Source organism: Cricetulus griseus, chromosome 2 (assembly GCF_003668045.3).
Source record: "Cricetulus griseus strain 17A/GY chromosome 2, alternate assembly CriGri-PICRH-1.0, whole genome shotgun sequence".
NCBI lineage: Eukaryota > Metazoa > Chordata > Mammalia > Rodentia > Cricetidae > Cricetulus > Cricetulus griseus.
Window position 1 is genome coordinate 53,305,022 of NC_048595.1, and position 19,174 is coordinate 53,324,195.

Here is a 19,174-nt window from a genome sequence, read left to right on the forward strand (position 1 = left end):
CAAGTGTCCTAGAAAGTCGAAGCTACTCTGTCACATTAACACGGAGCTGTGAGGATCCATGTCAGCATCAGCTGTTACCTCTCCTGACCTCCTGTAGTGTACATCTTGTTACCCTACAATACTTCATGTTGATAGACATAGGCAACTCCAGATGCTCCAAGATGGGAGAACTTAATTTATAGTTGGCCTTCATGAAGATCAGAGAATCACTGAGGCCAAATGGAAAATCTTGGCTGTTCAGGCCTATAAAAAATTCAAATGGCACCTTTCCTCTTATCTAATTATTCTTCTTACAGAGTTGCACTTCAACCTAAATCAAACAAACCTTAAATGTAAGGACATGATTAAAATTCCATATTGCAAGACTAGATCTGAATGACTTTGCTCAAGAGCTGCATCTGTCCCAGTACATTCCTTCTGACTCATGGATGTCTGAACTCCTAACTCAGCCTGCCTCCCTGAGACATGGTACCCCAGACTAAGGAAAAGGACCACAGAAATGGCTGCATTGTGAAAGAGTGGTCAGCCCCAATCAGCCTGTCCTTGATATCCCATGTCTCTCTATCCTGCAATGCTCTCATTAGTTCTTACCTGGAGCACCTTATCAGGTCACTGAAATTATTCAAAACCTTTGCATTGCCAAGAGTTAGGGGCATAGCAGTGAACAGATGGATTCCATATGCTCTCCATCCACCTGAGGGTTACAATGGTCAGAGAAAGCAAACACAATAGAAACCTTCATGGGAACTGGCATAATAACATGTCGTGTACAATGTAGATAGATCTATACTGGGAAGGGTGTAAATGGTAAAAGCCTTCTGATTAGAGGAAAAGGCCTTCCAAGGAAGCACATGGACAGCCAGGACCTAATGACAAGCTACACGGCTGCACAGAACACACTAGGCAGAGGAAGGGCACCATCAACACCAATGAGGCCAGCAAATGTTTTCTTTCCAGGTCCAAACCAAATATAGTTTTGGTTTTGTAGGCCAGATAGTTTCTGTCTTGGCTGTTCAGGTGTAACCAACTAAACAGTTGCCACAGACAATACAACAATGAGTGGCTGTGGCTGTGTTCCAGTAAAGCTTTAGTCACAGCCACTAAGCTTCCCTTAATTTTCACGTGCCACAAAATATTCTTTTGGATATTCCTCAACATTTGTAGGTGTGAAACCGTTTCCTAGCTCCCAATCTCTCCATTAACAAGTCAAATGGGCAAGCATCTGAAAGGAGAGCACAATCTGCCATTCCCCAGCCAAGACTGAAGTGCAAAGAGCCAGCTGTGTTTGAAGAACTCTGACTGGATCCCTGTGTATGAATTAATATGAAATATGAGCAAGGACATAAATGGCATCACATACTATCTTCTGGGCCAGGGTACATGTGGGTATTATTTATCTTAGTAGCAAAGCCACTAGAGGCTTCCATGGTGGGTAAGAAAGCTCTGTTCGAGGCCAGCCTGATCCACAGAGCGAGTGCCAGGATAGGCTCCAAAGCTGCACAGAGAAACCCTGTCTCGAAAAACAAAACAAAACAAAACAAAAATCCTGGTTAAATCATGTGCTTGGAAAAGTAGATGTCCTTCTATGTCTCAGTGTCACACGCTAACAACAGGCAGAACTTATTAGGACTAAGCTAACAGTGAGTGGCAGTGCCAGCAGTTCTGTTTTCTGATGTGTGTTTCAGCTCATGTGGGTTAAGTCTTAAAACTGAACTGATACAACTCACTCAATGCATAGAAGAAAAAAGAGAAGTCCTGGGATAAGAATGACTTTACCAAAAGCATACAATTGTTGGGGGCAGAGGCACAATCAGATTCTCAAAATACCCTTGACTCCCGAGAGAGACTGTTTTCAAACTCAGGAACCACACACGGCTTTCTGCAGATTTAAATTGACAAGACAGACAGCAAGCCAGACCTGCTTTGATAAATATGGCCCTCCTGCTGCCTGGATGCCTATTCCATGTTCACAAAGCTGGGGCACCTTCACAAATTCCCTTACTTTACTCTACCCATCTCTATATACAATCTGAATAACTGATGACTCATCCCACCTGGAACTCCAGAGGCAGTAATGAATCACACCAACTCTTGCTCATTTGATGGATTTTCTGTGCAGCAGACCACCTAGGGGTTTTAAGTCCAAGGTTCCCAGAGGAGGTGAACTTTCTCACCCATCCATCTCTGATGGGAGCCATTAAGCTGACATCACCATTTTCCACACTTCATAAAGGAGTGCTAACATCTGGAAATGGAAACCACCTGCCAGAGATTTGACCAAGATCACCATATCACTCAATGGCAGGGAAACTCAAGGGCAGGTAAAATGAGAAAGCGATATCTCTAATGTCAACAAGGCCAAAGATGAATAACATGGGGCTAAGAGTATGTAGACAAAGAAGACTCTGGTCAGAAGAACTGGATTTAAATCCCAGCCCTGCTACTTTCTAATTGGAATGGCAATTAACCTCTCCGAACTCCAACAGAACACAGTATATTAAGAGAATTGGTTTTGGAGTCAAGTGGTCTCAGGTTCAAATCCTTGCTCTCTTGCATACTTATTGTGTCACTTGTGGTGATATGGTTCCTCTTAATGGACTTAAGTTTTCCAGCCTACAAAAAGAGATATTACACTATAAGAAAAGAAAAATCACTTGGATGTGATAATGCATGCCTGTAATCCCAGCACTCAGAAAGTGGAGGCAGGATCTTGACCTTTGAGATGAAATTGGGCTACACAGAAAAGCTCTGTCTCAAAACTAGGAAAACAGTCTTGCATAGGGTGATAGGGTTCAAGGAGATGCTATGTAGGATACCACAGTGCCTGACACCTGCGTATGAAAAAGAAAGATGAACTGCAGCCTGAACAAGAAGATGGGCTCAGCCTCTCCTGACTGTCCAGGGAAAATCAAACACTGCAGACTTGACAGGGCACTCTTAGTCCACAATGGAGGAGCCCCTCTATGACCGTTAGTGCCCCTCCCTCATCAACCCACTCACCTCCTTCAGCCAGAGGAGCTTTGGGGCCTGCATCTCCACAGACATCACACCACCTACATACTGAAGGACATCATGCTTGGTCTTGTTGATCCTGTGAACCTGGCTGACTGCTCGATGGTCCAGCCACATGATAATGTTTCGATAGGAATCCCCTAGAAGACACGAGAGACACATGCATAGACATGTTGTATTTTCTTTCCACTTCAAAGGAACAATGATGGATCCTAGGCAAAGCACAACACAATTTCAACAGTGATTCATGTGTCAAGAAGGAACACAGTGGGAGTGGAGGATGTGGTTTGGTGGGTAAAGGCACTGGCCACCAAGCCTGACAACCTGAGTTTGACCCCCAGAACCCACACAGTAGATGAAACAAATCAACTCCTGCAAGTGTCTTCTGACCTCCACACATATGTCACAAGACCCCCCACACACACATATAAACACTAAATAAATAAGCAAATGCAAAATGAATTAATAAATTTAATTTAAAATGGAAGTACACAGCAAGGCTGTGAGGACCCTGCTCTCCAAGCCTTTCGTTGTCATTCCAGCAGTGTCTTCCTTGACCACACCCCAGGGTTAGAAGTCTTCCATATGCACAAACTCACATTCATGGACATACCACAATGCTAAATAATATTTTTAACTGAACATTACACCTGGTTGAGATCTGTCAGTCAATTGCATTACCATTCATTCTCATGCAACTTCTGCCCTTCCTTTCCCAGCCCTCTTGTTGAGAAAGGAGTCTATGAAATAGGGCTAAGGGGATACTTTGTCCTAGTCATGGATACCCTTACATATGGACAAATACTTTACAACTACACAAGGACAATTATATCCTTCTCCTTAGTTGTTTATTTTTCCAGTCAACTGAATTAAAATGAGCTCATGTCTGTGTATTTTTCTCATTCTGTTGCTTGGCTTGGAAGAGTGGAATGCACATGAGTTCTGAATCGGAGTGCTGACTCAGGTTGCAGGAGGAGATATAGTCTATTCATTTAGCCCCCTGGCTTCAGGGTCCACATCTTTTATAATCGGATACCAACACCTTACCTAAGAGCACAGAGAGACTGACTGAAATCCATCATGTGTTAACTAGGAGACAATGCACAGCAAGGCACACCTAGTGCCTTGTTCCTGGCTGGTCCAGGGGAAAGTCACGAGGAGCAACTATAAGCCAGTTAGAAAAGGAGTCTATATCCTTCTGACTCTAACTCTCCCTGATGTACACCAGGGTAGCTAGCTGTCTCTTCCTTTCTTCCTGGCTTCTATGAATTCATGACACAATGTATAAATGGGCAAGCCTTCTTCCTTTAACCATCTCTGATGTCTCCTGCTCTACTTTGCTTTCTGGTGCTGTGATAAACACCGTGTCCAAAAGCAACCTGGGGAAGGAAAGGATTTGCTTGGCTTACATGTCCTGATCACCGTCAATCACTCAGGTAAGTCAGGGCAAGACTCAAAAGGAGCAGGCGCAGGAACGATCTCCAAGACTTGCTGCTCATCTACCTTTCTCATACCTTCCAATTCACCTGCCCAGCAGTGGTACTGCCCATAGTGAGCCAGGCTCTCCCACATCAATCAACAATCAGGAAAATGGCATGCAGACATGCCTACAGGCCAATCTGGTGGAGGTATTGCCTCAGTTGAGGTTCCCACTTCCCAAGAGACTATAGATTGTGTCAAGTTGACAAAAACTAAGATGCATGCCTCCCAGGGTTCAATGTGGAGAAATCAGCATGAACACCCAGGATATATATTATCAGTGCAATACTACTGAGTCCCAGCCATGATATGTGCCCATCATTCTCACATATTAATTGAGTAGTGAAGTGACTATAGAACTTCTTATCTTGCTAGTGACAGGTATTTAATGTGCCTATGTATCACCTACTGTGCTAGTCATTTCACACACACCATCTCATTAAATCAGCAGAACAACCCTCCAGATCATTATTCTGATTTTGCAATGGTAACTAAGACTCTATATTTGAAGATATTTCCAGAGGGCAGTCGGAAATCCATGAGGTATGCTGTGAAACCAGACCTGTGTGGAGAACAAGTAAACTGAGAAAGGCAACGCACAAGAATCAATGTGCTAGTGGGGAGATTTTAAATCCCAATACATCGTGTGCTCACTGCAGACGTGGATACATAAAGTCGTGGCACAGAGACACCTGTTTATGTGCAATTAGAATGGGTATGTCGGGAAGCCCTGAATTGCAAACAGTATTTTTTTTCTTTTTTTAAAAAAGGACCTCTACCTTCAAATATGACTAATTTTCTTCTTTACCCTATGAAGTGAGTCTCAAAAAGTCTATTGTGTTATCATTTTATTTTTCTGTATCTTGAAAATAACTTTTAGTTAAAATAGCCAACCTAAGAAGATAGCTAAAGAAATTACAAAGTAAAGATCATTCACTGGTTTCTCTGACTAGGAAAATTTGAAGTCTCACATAGCCTTGAAAAAATACAAATGAAACAAAGATCTAGCACCAGAACGTTAGAAAGCATTTTTCATGAGAAGCAAAATGGTTCTCTGGCATAACAGAACTAATTCAGGGTCTGATTCTCAGACCAAGATACACATGTTGCCTGTATGATATTCACGTCCTACCAGGAACCACTGATGCTTGCACAGGTGCACAGGCCTGCTGGGTGTTGTTTAAATGTGTGGTGGGTAGACGGCTATAAGATAGAAAAGCCTGCTGTCAAATGTCCAACTGTGGTAACAAGAAGCAGCAGCTGCTGCCAGTGAACTGGCTACAACAGTCAGAACTATGCACTAAAAATTGAATATTCATTGCAATTCATTTTTCATTGTAGACAAAAACTGGAGGGTTAATCTTTTTGCAGTTCTCCTAGAAAGTCACACATAAAGGGTCCAATTGAAAGTCTGTTTAGTCTTTTGTTGCTTCTACAGGCCAGGTACAGCAGAGGTGCTGGTGCTCTGTTCCTTTCACAAAAAAGCCATGGGAACACAGAAGAGCTGCTTAGAGGAGTCTCGCCTGAGCTGAGTCTAGGGCTGCACACACAGACAAGCCTTATTTAATTCTGAAAATGCCTGGTCACTGCTCAACCACAGTAAGGGAAAGAGAAGGAAGGGACATAGCAGGAACAGCATGGAGAGCAAATCACACACCCAGACACATAACATATTTTAAGGGAATTTGAGGCAGTTCCAGAAGATAGGACTAGAGCAGGAAATTCATCCTTACTCACTACTCATGCATTTAAAAATGTGAACACTCACTCAAGATGTATTGTATTCCCAGCATACAGCAAAATAATAATAATAATAATAATAATAATAATAATAATAATAATAATAACACAATATGAATAAAACCATCTAAATATTAATTATTGTTGCACACAGCAACCTATGTCCAAACTCCCTTCACCACCTACAATTATCACCACTGGGTACTCCCTCTCCAAAACATCACTAAGAGAGCAGTCAGAACTAGGCTTGAGTACACAGCTAGGTGTCTGCAGGGGGAGAAAGAACAAGTACCTGGCTGACCTTCCAAGTAAGAAGGACGTTTTTAAAAGGCAAATGGTGGGCCTAAATTTCCCACAGTAATGCTTACTGTTCTTAAACAGTTCTCCTTAATCTGTGTTGGTTTTTCGTCTTTGCTTAACATCTAAAGACAGCCACACTTTTGCCACTCTTGCGGGTTTGGTTTTAATGATTTTCAGAGTTATCTGCCTGATATGCACTTGGTCCAGCCACAACTTGGTCTCCACCCTGAAGGTAGAAAAAGGTTTTCAAAAGAAACTTTAAAAGCACCTTTAAAATTCTAATTTCATTTTCAAGAACATTATAATCCACCTCAGATAAAAATCCACCCTTAACATAATCTGTAGAAAGTCAAGAAGGTGTTGGGGGGTCGAGTCAGCTGGATGCAGTTGAAGAATGGGCATATTTTAATATTTTAGGAAGAATGGCATTATTCCACTTCACAGAGTTGCCACTGAGCTCTGCTTTGAATGAAGTACTTTTAACACGTCTATCCACAGTGGGGATCAGGATGGTGAGCAGAGGAGGGATGCACACAGTGGGGAGCAGGATGGTGAGCAGAGGGGTGCACACAGTTGGGAGCAGGATGCTGAGCAGAGAGACAGATACACTCCTCAGCAGCTTTACGAAGGAGGCAAGGTCTTCCACGGCTAATGTCTCTTGTAATATTTTTACTGTCCATTCACCTGTACCCAGAAAATCTGCACTGCCAGAAATACCTTGGAAACTAAGGTTGATAAAACATGTGATGGTCAGTGTTAATTATCAACTTGAGAAATTCAGAATTCCTGGGGGATGGGTCTCTGAGCTTGTCAGTGAGGGCTTTTCTTCATTGGGTTAGTTATCCTGGGAAGATCCACCCTGAATGTGGGCAAGACCATCGTCTCAAGGGGCAGGCCCTGAAGGGAATGAGAGGGGCAGAGGGAGAGAAGCAGCTTATACACATGCTTGCTGCTCTTGTCTTCTGACTGCAGATATACAGTGATCAGCTGCTTCAAGTTCCTGTGGCTGTGACTTCCCTGCCTCTATGTAATGTGAGCTGCAAGCTAAACCTTCTCCCCTTAGATGACTTCTACTGGAATATTTCATTGTCAAAACAAAACAAACCTAACGTTCCACTCAAGCCAAGCACATATGCATTTTGGGAGATAAGCCTCATGAATATTAGCTTGTGAAAAGATGTCCAGTTGACAACAATGCCCCAACCAGAATTACAAAGAAAATGTAATTTTTAGTAGGCCAGATAGTATGGACTCCTTGAAATTTAGGATTCTTGGCATTTAAAATCCTAAACATCACACTACCTTCTGCAGCAGCCTGAAGAGGAAGGGACAAGAGCAGTCCTACCTTCATGGTTTACTGGTAAAGGATGAAACTGTTTGTCCAAGACAACCAAAGAACACGTGGCATCAAACCCAAGTCCTCGGATTCGGTGTACATCAATTCCTTGAACAATTTTCTGTTTTAAAAGCAAGCAAAAAAATATAAAGACCTTGAAGGCAAGTTACTACTATAAGGAAATGAAAGCAAAACTTTTTAAATTACCTAAAACATGTCATAAAAAGTTTAGTATCACTATTCATTTAAAACAGTTCTCCTGTTAGACCCCCGGAAAACTCAGGTATCCGGGGTCCCAGGCCACGACCGTGGTCACCCCAATCACCAGGAGGACTCGAGAGCTTGATGCAAATTGCATGAGGCTTTATTGTAATTTAACAAGCTAACCCCATGTTAGCTCGGGTCTTTCACCCACCTGCCATGAAGAATGGCTAGCAAAAGACGGCTCCTAGGGCCTCCCAAGAGATTTTACAGAACAGCGTAAGGGGAGTGTCTAGGGGTATGCACAGGCTTACGATTGGTGTGCCTCCAGCCTTGGAGGGATTGCCCTGTGTTGATTGGTCAACTGGTTGTTATGGCCCATAGGCCCTCCCAGGGTGGTTGCTATGCTCTGCATCATTGCTGTGTACTTGTCCGTAAAGTACACCCAGGGTCGTAAAGCATAGCGCCACCAGCTAACTTCTGATTGGTTCCTTGTCATGAGGCAGGCATCTGACTTTCTAGTGACTAAGACAAGGTCATAGAGCATGTGTTCGGCCCTTATGGCTGCCAAAAGGGAAGCTGGTCCCTTCACTCCAAAAGTCAGAGTGGGGCTTCCAGCAGCAGAACCCCCACAGCTGTCATCCTAAATGAGATATGCTGACAGGGAAATTATTCCTGAAACAAGTCAAAGTCCCCAGGTTTCCATCACAGAAACCTTATAGTTGGGAAAAGAGAAATGGCTGAAGGGTTAAGAGCACTGGCTGCTCACTGAGATCAGTTCCCAGCACCCACATGGTGACTCATAATCATCTGTAACTCCAATCCCAAGGGACTTGACTCACTCTTCTGACCTCTGCAGGCACCAGGGATGCACATGGTACATTGAGGAAGAACACCCATACACATAAAATACACTTTTAGAAATTCTTCTTTAGAAAACGTTATAGTTGGGTTCAAGATGTAGCTCAGTGGTAGAGTGCCTGCACCACATGCACAAGGGCCTGAATTCAATTCCCAATACTGAAAAACCAAAAGAGAAGTTTTATGATGAAGCCAACTGAGACCTTTAATCCATGATATCATAAAAATTCTGAAATTTTAAAACAATCATTCATTTTCTAAAAAAAATTTAATATCACTGAAATATTAAAGAACCTATAAATTAATAAGAAAAAGACAAGCAATCTAACTGAAAATAATATAAAGCAAAGGTCAAAGTGTATGAAGTTTCCAATTGTACTACAATTAAGCAATGAGAATAAAATAGGAATTTTTCTTCTTATATTTGTGAAAATGTTAAAGGTTAGTTGTATAGAGTAGTGGCTCCACTCCTCTTAAAGCATCTATGAACAGATAATGGTTAATTAAATTCATTTAGTCACCAAAAAAGAAGGAGGGGGAGAAAAAAGGAACAGAAGAGCATAGGACAGTAGAAGAGGGAGTAGTTGGAAAGAGGGAAGGGGGTCCGCAAAAGTGGTACGGAGTGATAAGATCAAAACATATTACATACGTGTGTGAAAACGTCACAATACACCCATTGTTGTCCATAATGAACATACATCAATAAGAATTAAAAAGAAATTTAGAAGTAACCCTACTTGAATATTGTTATAGCAAAGTAATTACTGGGTACAAATTTGTAAAGTAATTTGACAGTGCCTTAAAATATACTTAGAACTATTGGCCCAGCAATATCACTTTTGGAAACATATCTTAGAAAATTATGACCTTAAGTAAATAAAGTCATATATAATATGGCTACTTGCTAACAATAGATTTAAAAACCCAATAAATTATGTTTTATCAAATAAATCATGCTGTATTTATACAGTAGAATACAGAAGCTAAAAAGAGACACAAAGAAGAAATTTCTAGGCATAGTGCTATGACAGGATCAACAAATATTCCTAAGAAAACAAATACTGAATAAATTCATCAATAAAAACCATTTGATGGCTATGGAAATTGATCAAAGCTACATAATAAATTGAGAAGCGTGTTCTTTGAAAAATAAAATTTAAGCTTAAAACATAGAAAATTAAATTTTGACTCCAGGTCTAAGTAGTTTGTCTGGAGAAATTTACAGAACATTTAAGGAGGAACCGTTACCAATGTCAGACATATAGAACAGAACAAAGAGGAGAGCATTTTCCACCAAATCCTACATAGTGGGCATTGCATTAATATCAATTGGAAAGACATTAGGAAGGGCACTACAGAAAAGTGTTTGTCAAATCATAGTCATAAAAATAGTCTTCAAAATACAAGCAAACCAAATCCTACAGTACACAAAACTAATATCCTTGTGTAATTTGGATACCCCAGAATTTGCAAGGGTGGCTTAACAATCATTAATTAATGTAAGACATATCTTAACAGAATACAGCACAAACATAAAATTATAACCTCAAATACTCCAAAACACTCCTTCAAAACAAAAAACAATAAACAAATGGAAAACTAAAAGCAGAATGGAAGTTACAGAAACAAAAACAAAGTATCAGAAAAACTCAGAGCTAACATCATAACTAATCGTAAGATTCATTACTGCTCCCAATAGATGCACAGAAAGGACATTTCTACCCAACCTGGGCTAGCATCCAGGGCCAATGAAATAAAAGAAGAAAAATAAATTAAAGGAATAAAAATTAGAAGGAGAAAACTAAAAGTATTTCTTTGCCAATGATATGACTTCACATGCTGAAAATGCAAAAATACGATTTAAAAAAAAACCTGAAAAATTACTACAGGGGCCAGGGAGATGGGGTAAGAGCAATTTCTGCTCTTGTAGAGGACCTGGGTTCGGTTCCAAACATCTAAATTGATGTGACTCACAACTGCGTGTAACTCCAACTCCAGGAAGATTTGATGCCTCTGGCTTCCAAGGGCACATGCACTCATGTGAACAACACACACACACACACACACACACACACACACACACACACTTAAAAATAAAACTTTTAAAAAGCTATTAGAACTAATAAGCAAATATAATAAGATTATGAATAAAATAACAAATAAAAACCAATCGCATTTCTACATGGTGGCAACTAACATATCAAAAATAAAATCAAGAAAATAATCCCTTAATAACAACATAAAAATATTCAAGATCAAGATTGAAGGGCTGATTTATATCAAACTCCCCCAAGACTCAGAACATCTCAGAAGACAGAGCAGAAAGAATGTAAGATGGGAGTAAGTGCTGTAGGATGCTGTCCTTGGATATGACATGACTATTACATTCATGAAGTTATAGCAGTTTTGGTTCCTCTATAAAATGGAGCCTATCAGTATGCACACGAGACCCTACCCATCCCCGAGGAGCAGGCAATTGGTTGCTGCCAGAAGCAGAGGAGTCATTTTTGAGGGGGTAGATGCTGGTAGATTGCTCATTCCCAGCTCTGGGAAGTGATCCCCCAACTATTTGCATGTACACAGGACTAACTGGACTCAGTGGATTATAAAGAAGAGGAGGAAGGAACAATAAAGATGGAAAGAGGAAAAATTTGGGGGATTCAAATGGAGTGGAATGGGGGTATTTGGGTTGGACATGATCAAGACACATTGTGTGGTAGTTTGAAAGAAAATGGCCCCCAAAGGAAGTGGCACTATTAGGAGGTGGGGCCTTGTTGGAGGAAATATGTCACTGCAAAGTCAGGCTTTGAGGTCTCTTTTGTTCAAGCTTCTCTCAGAATGACACAGTCAGCTTCCTGTTGCCTGCAGGATGTAGCCCTCTCAACTCCAGCACCATATCTGCCTGCACACTGCCATGCTCCCCATCAGAGGACAGAACCTCTGAAACTGTAAGCAAGCCATCCCAATTAAATGGTTTCTTTATAAGAGCTGGCATGGTCATGGTGTCTCTTCATGTATACATATACACATATATACATATATAAAATTGTCAAATAATACAAAATATTCTTTGAGTAAAAAGAAATCCAAGGTTTATACCCTGAGGCAGTAGAACACTGCTATAAGGGGTACATATGAAGAAGCAAGCCATGCTCAGAAAATTTGACATTGTTAAGATGGCAATCTCTTCAAGTTAATGTATAGATCCCATGTCAAATATTAAAGAAACACTGGGAAAGCAAAGCTTTCAAGAATTGCAGGCACAAATGCAAAACATGACTACTCTGGCAAAAGCTGATTGTGATTTTCAACTGTATCCCCCTAATGGTTAATGATGTTAGCCATCGTCACAAAAATTTGTACCTTAATTAGGGACAGAACAATGAAAAAAAAACCAAGATCAACGTGCATGATTTGCTAAAGAGATTAACAGAGAGTCAACATAATTGTAGAGGCCCTTAGGGTATTTCAAAAACCTCAGAGTCAACACTCCTGTAACAAGCTCAAAGACAAAGATTGCCAAATCCATGCCAGGGATCATGCCCAGGGCACTCTCCCTGGGATCAGTGCTCAAAGCTACCTCAGGATTCCATTCCCTCTTTTCACCAACAAAGGGTTCCACAGCAATTGAAGCTGTGGTTCAAACAGGCCCAGGTTAGTGGCCTTTGCTGGTGACTATATTGTACCAGGCCACCAACCAGTTTCCAATTCATGACCTGGAGACTTATTAGTTTTGAATGCTCAGCCTTATCTTAGTTCTTATGTTAATCTGCTTTTCTTTATATAGATTTTGCCGAGGGCTTTTTTCCTTCCTTCCTTCCTTCCTTCCTTCCTTCCTTCCTTCCTTCCTTCCTTCCTTCCTTCCTTCCTTCCTTCCTCCCTCCCTCCCTCCCTCCCTCCCTCTCTCTCTCTCTCTCTCTCTCTCTCTCTCTCTCTCTCTCTCTCTCTCTCTCTCTCTCTCTCTCTCTCTCTCTCTCTCTCTCTGTCCTACTTTCCTGCTTCTCATGTCCGGCTGGAATCATATGTGTGAATGCAGCATATGTATGTACAGATATATCTGCACATACTTGAATGTGAGGAGAATTTTCTCCTATTACTGTCCACCATTTTTGTTAACAGTGTCTCCCACTGAACCTGAGGTTTGACATTTTGGCTAGGCTGGCTGGCCAGAGAGACATTGGAATGCCCCTGTCACTTTCCCCAATACCCAAAGCTGGGGTCATAGGAACACACTGCTCCACCCACCATTTATGTGTGTCCCTGGAGATCTCCATGCTTGTACACGGAGCACTTGTTCTATTAAGCCACCTCCCCAGGCTTCCTGGACTTGGAGTTTTAAATTCATCTCAACATGCAGAACTTTGCCCTGTTGTAACTATTAGACTTGCAATCTGGGATACCATTTCTTAGTATTTAATATGCACCACAAAAAAAACTACACACAATTGTTACAGATTCCAACAAAGGCAGTATTTTATTTTTGAAGTAATGGTAGCAACATACACTCATATGTTGCCATATACAGCATCTACTATGTCATGTGCATGATTTAGTTTCTTGAATTTAATTCTTATAAAATGCACTAAAAGAAAAACTTAATATATTATGCATTTATGGTTACATAGGACATCCATCAGTGACAAACCAGTCCTAAAATCTCCTTGTTGTGTGGCTCTGTTGGCCTCTGTCCCCAGAGTGCACATCAATGAGTTCATCCATGTCCCAGAGCCTGAAGTCAGCCAAAAGAAGAAGTTTGAGAAAATATGGATGACTCAATGAAATCCCAGAGCAGGCAGCATAGAACAGAGTATCCGACAGTCAGCCTCCTCTTGGTTTCAACTCTACCACTTTTGCACAGATCTCAGTCTTTCTGAGTCTTGGTTTCCTGGAAATAAGGGGACCAAACAGGGAAAGACTGCAGGCTTTGGGGGCTTGCAATACTGCAGAATCAGAGCACCTCCATGCAAGGCAGAGAGCCTATCAAATTATGTCTATTTAAGGTGTTTCATGCTCAAAGTACAGCATGTTCTATGATATGAACACAAGTACAAATGATAGGCAAAGAGGAAGCAGCAGCAAACTGCAGACTCAAATCTTTGTGAGGATTTATGAGTGTACCTTTTTACTAAAAGCAAAGATAATGGTTTCTCAATTTATTTTATGAAATCTCCCCTGAGGTCTACAATGCCCTGGGTTCAAATCACAGCTTTTCAGTGGTAAAATCTCCATGTCTCCACTTCTACAAGGGGCCTCTTACAGGAATTGATAAAATAATGGTGTTATACATTAAGTCTGACTTAGATAGCTAGCCTTACAAGCATATACCTTACAAGCATACCTTTCTACGCCAAGGGACGCCCCCTTCCCCCCTTCCCCTCCTAGCCTATTCCAGAGAGCTGCTTTCAAGGTCACATTACCATAAGGCCACTGGGACTCAGCCATGAACTCTTATTTATAGTCTTGTTAGTGGAGGAAGAAAGTGTAGTAAACTCACTCCAGAAATCTGGCAGAAAGAGATTTCCCTTGCTAGAGACAAATCATATCATTCTTATAAAGAATTTCCAGGGACGGGGTTTGCTGAAGCTTCATCTGGGAAACTGATCCATGTCTAACTACTGTCAACTTACAGCTCTGGAGCAGCAGGATTGTGCATCTTTTGCTCTTACTATGGCAATGGCTTCAATCCTGCATGTGGTTTAAATCAGCAAGCTCTGCCACATTGGGTGTAGCTTTGGCATTCCCAAGAAGCCCCCAACACACACACTGAGAACTGGGCGTGTGCAGATCTAGTTTTATATTCAAGCTCTGTTGAAAGCAGGGTGAAAGCCCCAGGGCACCATGGACAGAATCCAGCTCATAGCAGAGGCCCAGGGGGGCTGGTACTGTACTCTCTCAAATATGGATTTGAATGTCTTTGTCAGTTGCACAGGCATGCATAAAGTTATGTGATATCAGATGCCCTTGGGTCCCATCATCCTATTACCTGAACAATCCACACACTCAGTCAGTTAGTCCCTAGAAAGCACAATCAAGTCCTTCTAGGTCAGGCAGTGTTCATACAGGGATTTGGGAAACAATGGAGAGTAAAATTTTTTTCCTTAATCCCTGCTCTTTAGGAGATGACATTTTAGTATAGGTCAGTGTTTCTTAAATCTTCTTAATGCTGCGGCCATTTAATACAGTTCCTCATGTTGTGGTGATTCCCAACCATAAAATTATTTTCATTACCATTCCATAACTATAATTTTGCTATTGTAATGAATTGTAATGTTAATATCCATGATCTTAGGCAACCCTCATGAAAGGGCCATTCTACCCCCAAAGAGGTTGTGAGCTACAGATTGAGAATTGCTGGCCTGGGTAAATAACCAATGAGTCAAATAAATGATCGATTATAAGTATAATATAGCCACTGATTATTCAAGCTGAATGGTCAAAAGGATCATAAGTGCCGGAACGGGGGGAGTAGGTTTTCAAAAAAGGGAGCCTTGAGGAAGGACTTTCTAGAATAAGCAACTGACATTGTTTAAATCTGGGCAGTGTTCTTAGCAGAGATACAGCCAAGGGGAAGGGCCTGAGTCAGGAAGAGCAATAAAAGGAATACAACTTATATGGGGCATGCTACCTAGGCCCCAAGGCAGAATTGTCTAACACCTCCTGCAGTGACCAGTGAGAGGGGAAAAAAATCTAGTCCTGAATTTTACATAGTGTAGGGGTTTAGAGTGGTGTGCCCTGATGACAAACAATGAATGAAAACCAGATACTTCCATTTATGTCAGTCGTCCCGGCGTTCTACTAGCTGAAGTTCTGAATGCCCCTCTGTCTTCTCCACTGCCACCATGTCCTGTGAGACATTCCTTCTCATTTGTTCCTCTGCAAAATTTCTGATCCTGACACAGTCAAAAGCAAGAAGATGCTCTAGGAAGAGTGTTTCTATATTTGAACACAGGACAGACGATGGGGGCTGGAACCCAGACCAGGAGCACATCAAGAATGACCTAGAGAGAATCATGGTGCTATTGAGGGTTGGAAACAAAAGAGTAACAGTAGCTTTAAATGTAGAAACCATCACTCTAGCTGTAAGAGACTAGATCAGAGAAGTAACACAGATGCTAAGACATGTATTTAGCTCTGAAAATGATATGGGCAGTAGGTACTGGGAGCAGAGAATACACAGACTTCTCCCATATGAGCCTGGGCCTTCAATACCTGGGAACCCTGGAAATGCCATTCAACTATCTAATCCCCAGTTTATCTTTCCACCTGTCAAATGGAAGCAACAATCCTGCCCCTATTTACTGTGTAAGCATAATTGAATTCATATGGAAGAGTTTTTGCAAACTTACTACAATTCTATGAATATACTAAGTTAAAATTACTGCTCAACCCCACATGCCCTTCTCTTCATTGACCATATAGCACGCACCAATGTAGAACAAAATTCATTAGCTTCATGTTTGCGTAGGTTTATCTTCATGCAGATAAACTATTTTATCTTTAGGAGCAGAGAACTTGTGATGTTTCTCTATATAAGTTCCAGTGCTAGACAAAGAATATAGCATCCAGTTGGTGCTCCATAAATATTTTCAGGCTAAATAAAATAACAATATCTGGAGCTAATGAAATGGCTCAGTTGGTAACAAGCATGAGAACAAGAGGATCATTAGGGCTCAATAGCCAGACAGTATAGCTTATTAGGTGAAAGCCCCAGGGAGAGACTCTTGCTTCAAAAGCAAGGTGGATTGCTCCTTAGGAAAGACATTCCAGGTTGCCATCCAGCTTTTACACACACACACACACACACACACACACACACACACACACACACACACACACACACGTGCACACCTCTATATACACACATATGCACACCTGTGCAATAATGTGCACCCATCTGAGCATGTATATCATGCACATGAATGCACATATACAAACATAAATATACATTTCAAAATAGAACTGCATTCATCAATGACCATTAGCCACATGATTCTTTCAGCTTATCTTCTTTCCTCAGTAGAAATGCAGTAATCTAAGAAGTTGTGATGTTCCTATGTCATTGGAATGATACAGATTTGTGGATCCAAAAAGTACACTTTAAGACCTAGGGTTGTGTGTGTGTCTCCTAGGACTTCCATGTTTCCAGAGAATGTTTTAGGTGTGCTGGATACTGGCCCAACAAAGGCATGCCAATTGTAAGGGCCTGCATGAGCAACAGCCAGGTAAAGGCACTACCATGCAGTGCTTACACTAACTAACAAGGTGAGCTCCTGGCCCCACACACCAGCACCCTAAAGCACCTCTGACTCCATGCAGGGGGAGTGGCTAAAGAGAGAGGTGGTGAGGCCCTCAATACCTTCCTCTGAATCATCTTAAGACCTCTTGCTGCTTCTGAACTACTTCGAAGCCCTCTTTTTTCATCTTCTAGAGAAGAAAAACTATTAACAAATGAAGTGATGGGAACACAAATATTGAACACAGCATCTACAACATGATTGGTTAACCAAGGAATGCAAGCTGCCATCATCATCATCACCTTGTCATGATTACTGCTACTTTTATTGTCATTAACTCTACTAAGGGATAAAATTAATCTTAGAGGATGTGGGGAAAACAAGGAAAAGGAAAGCCACAACTGTTCTCAATATCTCTGCTTCCTGGAGTCAGTGAGAAAGCATAGACAGGACAGAAGGGACACCAGTCCTTGACCTAGACTGGTGGTTCTCAACCTGTGGATCATGACCCCTTTGAGAATCAAATATCTGATATCCTGCATATCAGATATTTACAATTCATACCAGTAACAAAATTATAGTCATGAAGCAACTAAACAATTTTATGCTTGGGGCTCACAACGTGAGGAACTGTATTAAAGGGTCATAGCATTAGGAAGGTGGAGTACTACTGACCTAGACCAATGCTTTTCAAAGTCTTCTACAGAAGGAACCCTAACCAGAGGGAGCTAACCCCTTGCACTTGGACTTCTAATATATTTTGTCTCAGAAATCCATTCTCCTAGCTCTACCCATTTTGTTATCATCACCACCATAGGCAACAATGATTGCTTAACCCCTAACATTGACGGGACCTTTTGTATGCTTTAATCCATTTGATCACCATAGCAATCTTAACAAGCTTGGGACCCTTATTAATCTTCTTTTACAGAGAAGGAAACTAAACAAGAGATGGTAGCTAGTCCAAGATCACTAGCTAAACAATGCTAGAACAGGGACTCGCACTCAGGCAGTTCAACTGCAGAACACATACTTTAATGTGTCAAAAATGCCTCCTCCTTACAGCTCCTCCTTGCATGAGGTTCTGCATGAGACAAACCCTACTCCAGGCACACTGCCACATCTCCACACACATGTGAGAGGCCCATGGGCTTTCTGCAGATCTACTGCAGTCAGAGGCATGGCTGAGCACTAATGCTCTGCACTTCTGTGGCTATGAGGGCTGACACAAAAGATGAGCTGGCCACCACTGGGAGATGATTAAAAGTCTGCCATTAAACCAAGCTGTGCAGGGGTAGACCTGCTTTAAGGGAGCTCTTCATTGGGGAACTATATTTTCTTCTTGACAGTTTCCTTAATGGCAAGAACGTTGGAAGAACAAAAGAGACCCAAGGGTAAAGAGCAGAAGATTTTCATGGATGCAGGGGCTGGAAGCAGGGAGAGAAGAGGAAAATTAAACAGGCAGAAGAGATGATGACCCCTCTTTGATTTCTGAAGAGTGCTTGGGTGGCCCAACCCACCCCTGTGCAGTTTTCTCCGGTGGCACTAACAGCTGCCCTGAGCTCATCAAAGTTTAAGCAGACCAATCAATACAGAAAAAAAAAAAAAGAGGACTGTCCAGATGAAAATTACCAAGCACCTCATGAATATTTAAGGATCTCAACTAGAAAGAGGGAGAAGGAACAGAACTCAGAAATTCATTTTCTCCTCCAGGGAATAGAGAGATTAAAGAATGCCTGTTGTTAATAATCATCAAAATATAAAGACATTTGAAGAGCACAGACCTCAAATACAAACTAGTCACAGCCAGCATCACTTCCTTCTTGAAACCAGCAAGCCCAGCCTTATCACAGGCCACTCTACCCTAGCCTGTGTGGGGCTCATAGGAAGATGCCCAGCTTTCTTAGAGCAGGCCATAATTTCCTGCCCCTATGGGATACTCTTGTTTCTCCTGCCCAGAATGCAGTGCCCCTTGTGTGTCCAATTTGGAGGACACAAGCTCTTTGTTAAT

The 19,174-nt window shown here is 41.6% G+C and overlaps 1 protein-coding gene across 8 annotated transcripts in view; it reads right to left on the reverse strand.

Annotated features, from left to right (window-relative positions):
• Positions 1 to 19,174, reverse strand: part of Fggy (FGGY carbohydrate kinase domain containing) — a 388,993-nt gene that overhangs the window by 333,184 nt on the left and 36,635 nt on the right. For all 8 annotated transcript variants that reach the window (XR_004768192.1, XM_027400435.1, XM_027400437.2 and 5 more), the window contains 2 exons: positions 7,877 to 7,988; positions 3,001 to 3,152 (listed from right to left, as the gene is read on the reverse strand). Coding sequence is in view for 7 of the 8 variants with exons in the window: in XM_027400435.1 (XP_027256236.1) it covers positions 3,001 to 3,152; positions 7,877 to 7,988 (264 nt within the window). In the remaining variant the exon portion in view is untranslated. The remainder of the gene's footprint in view (positions 1 to 3,000; positions 3,153 to 7,876; positions 7,989 to 19,174) is intronic.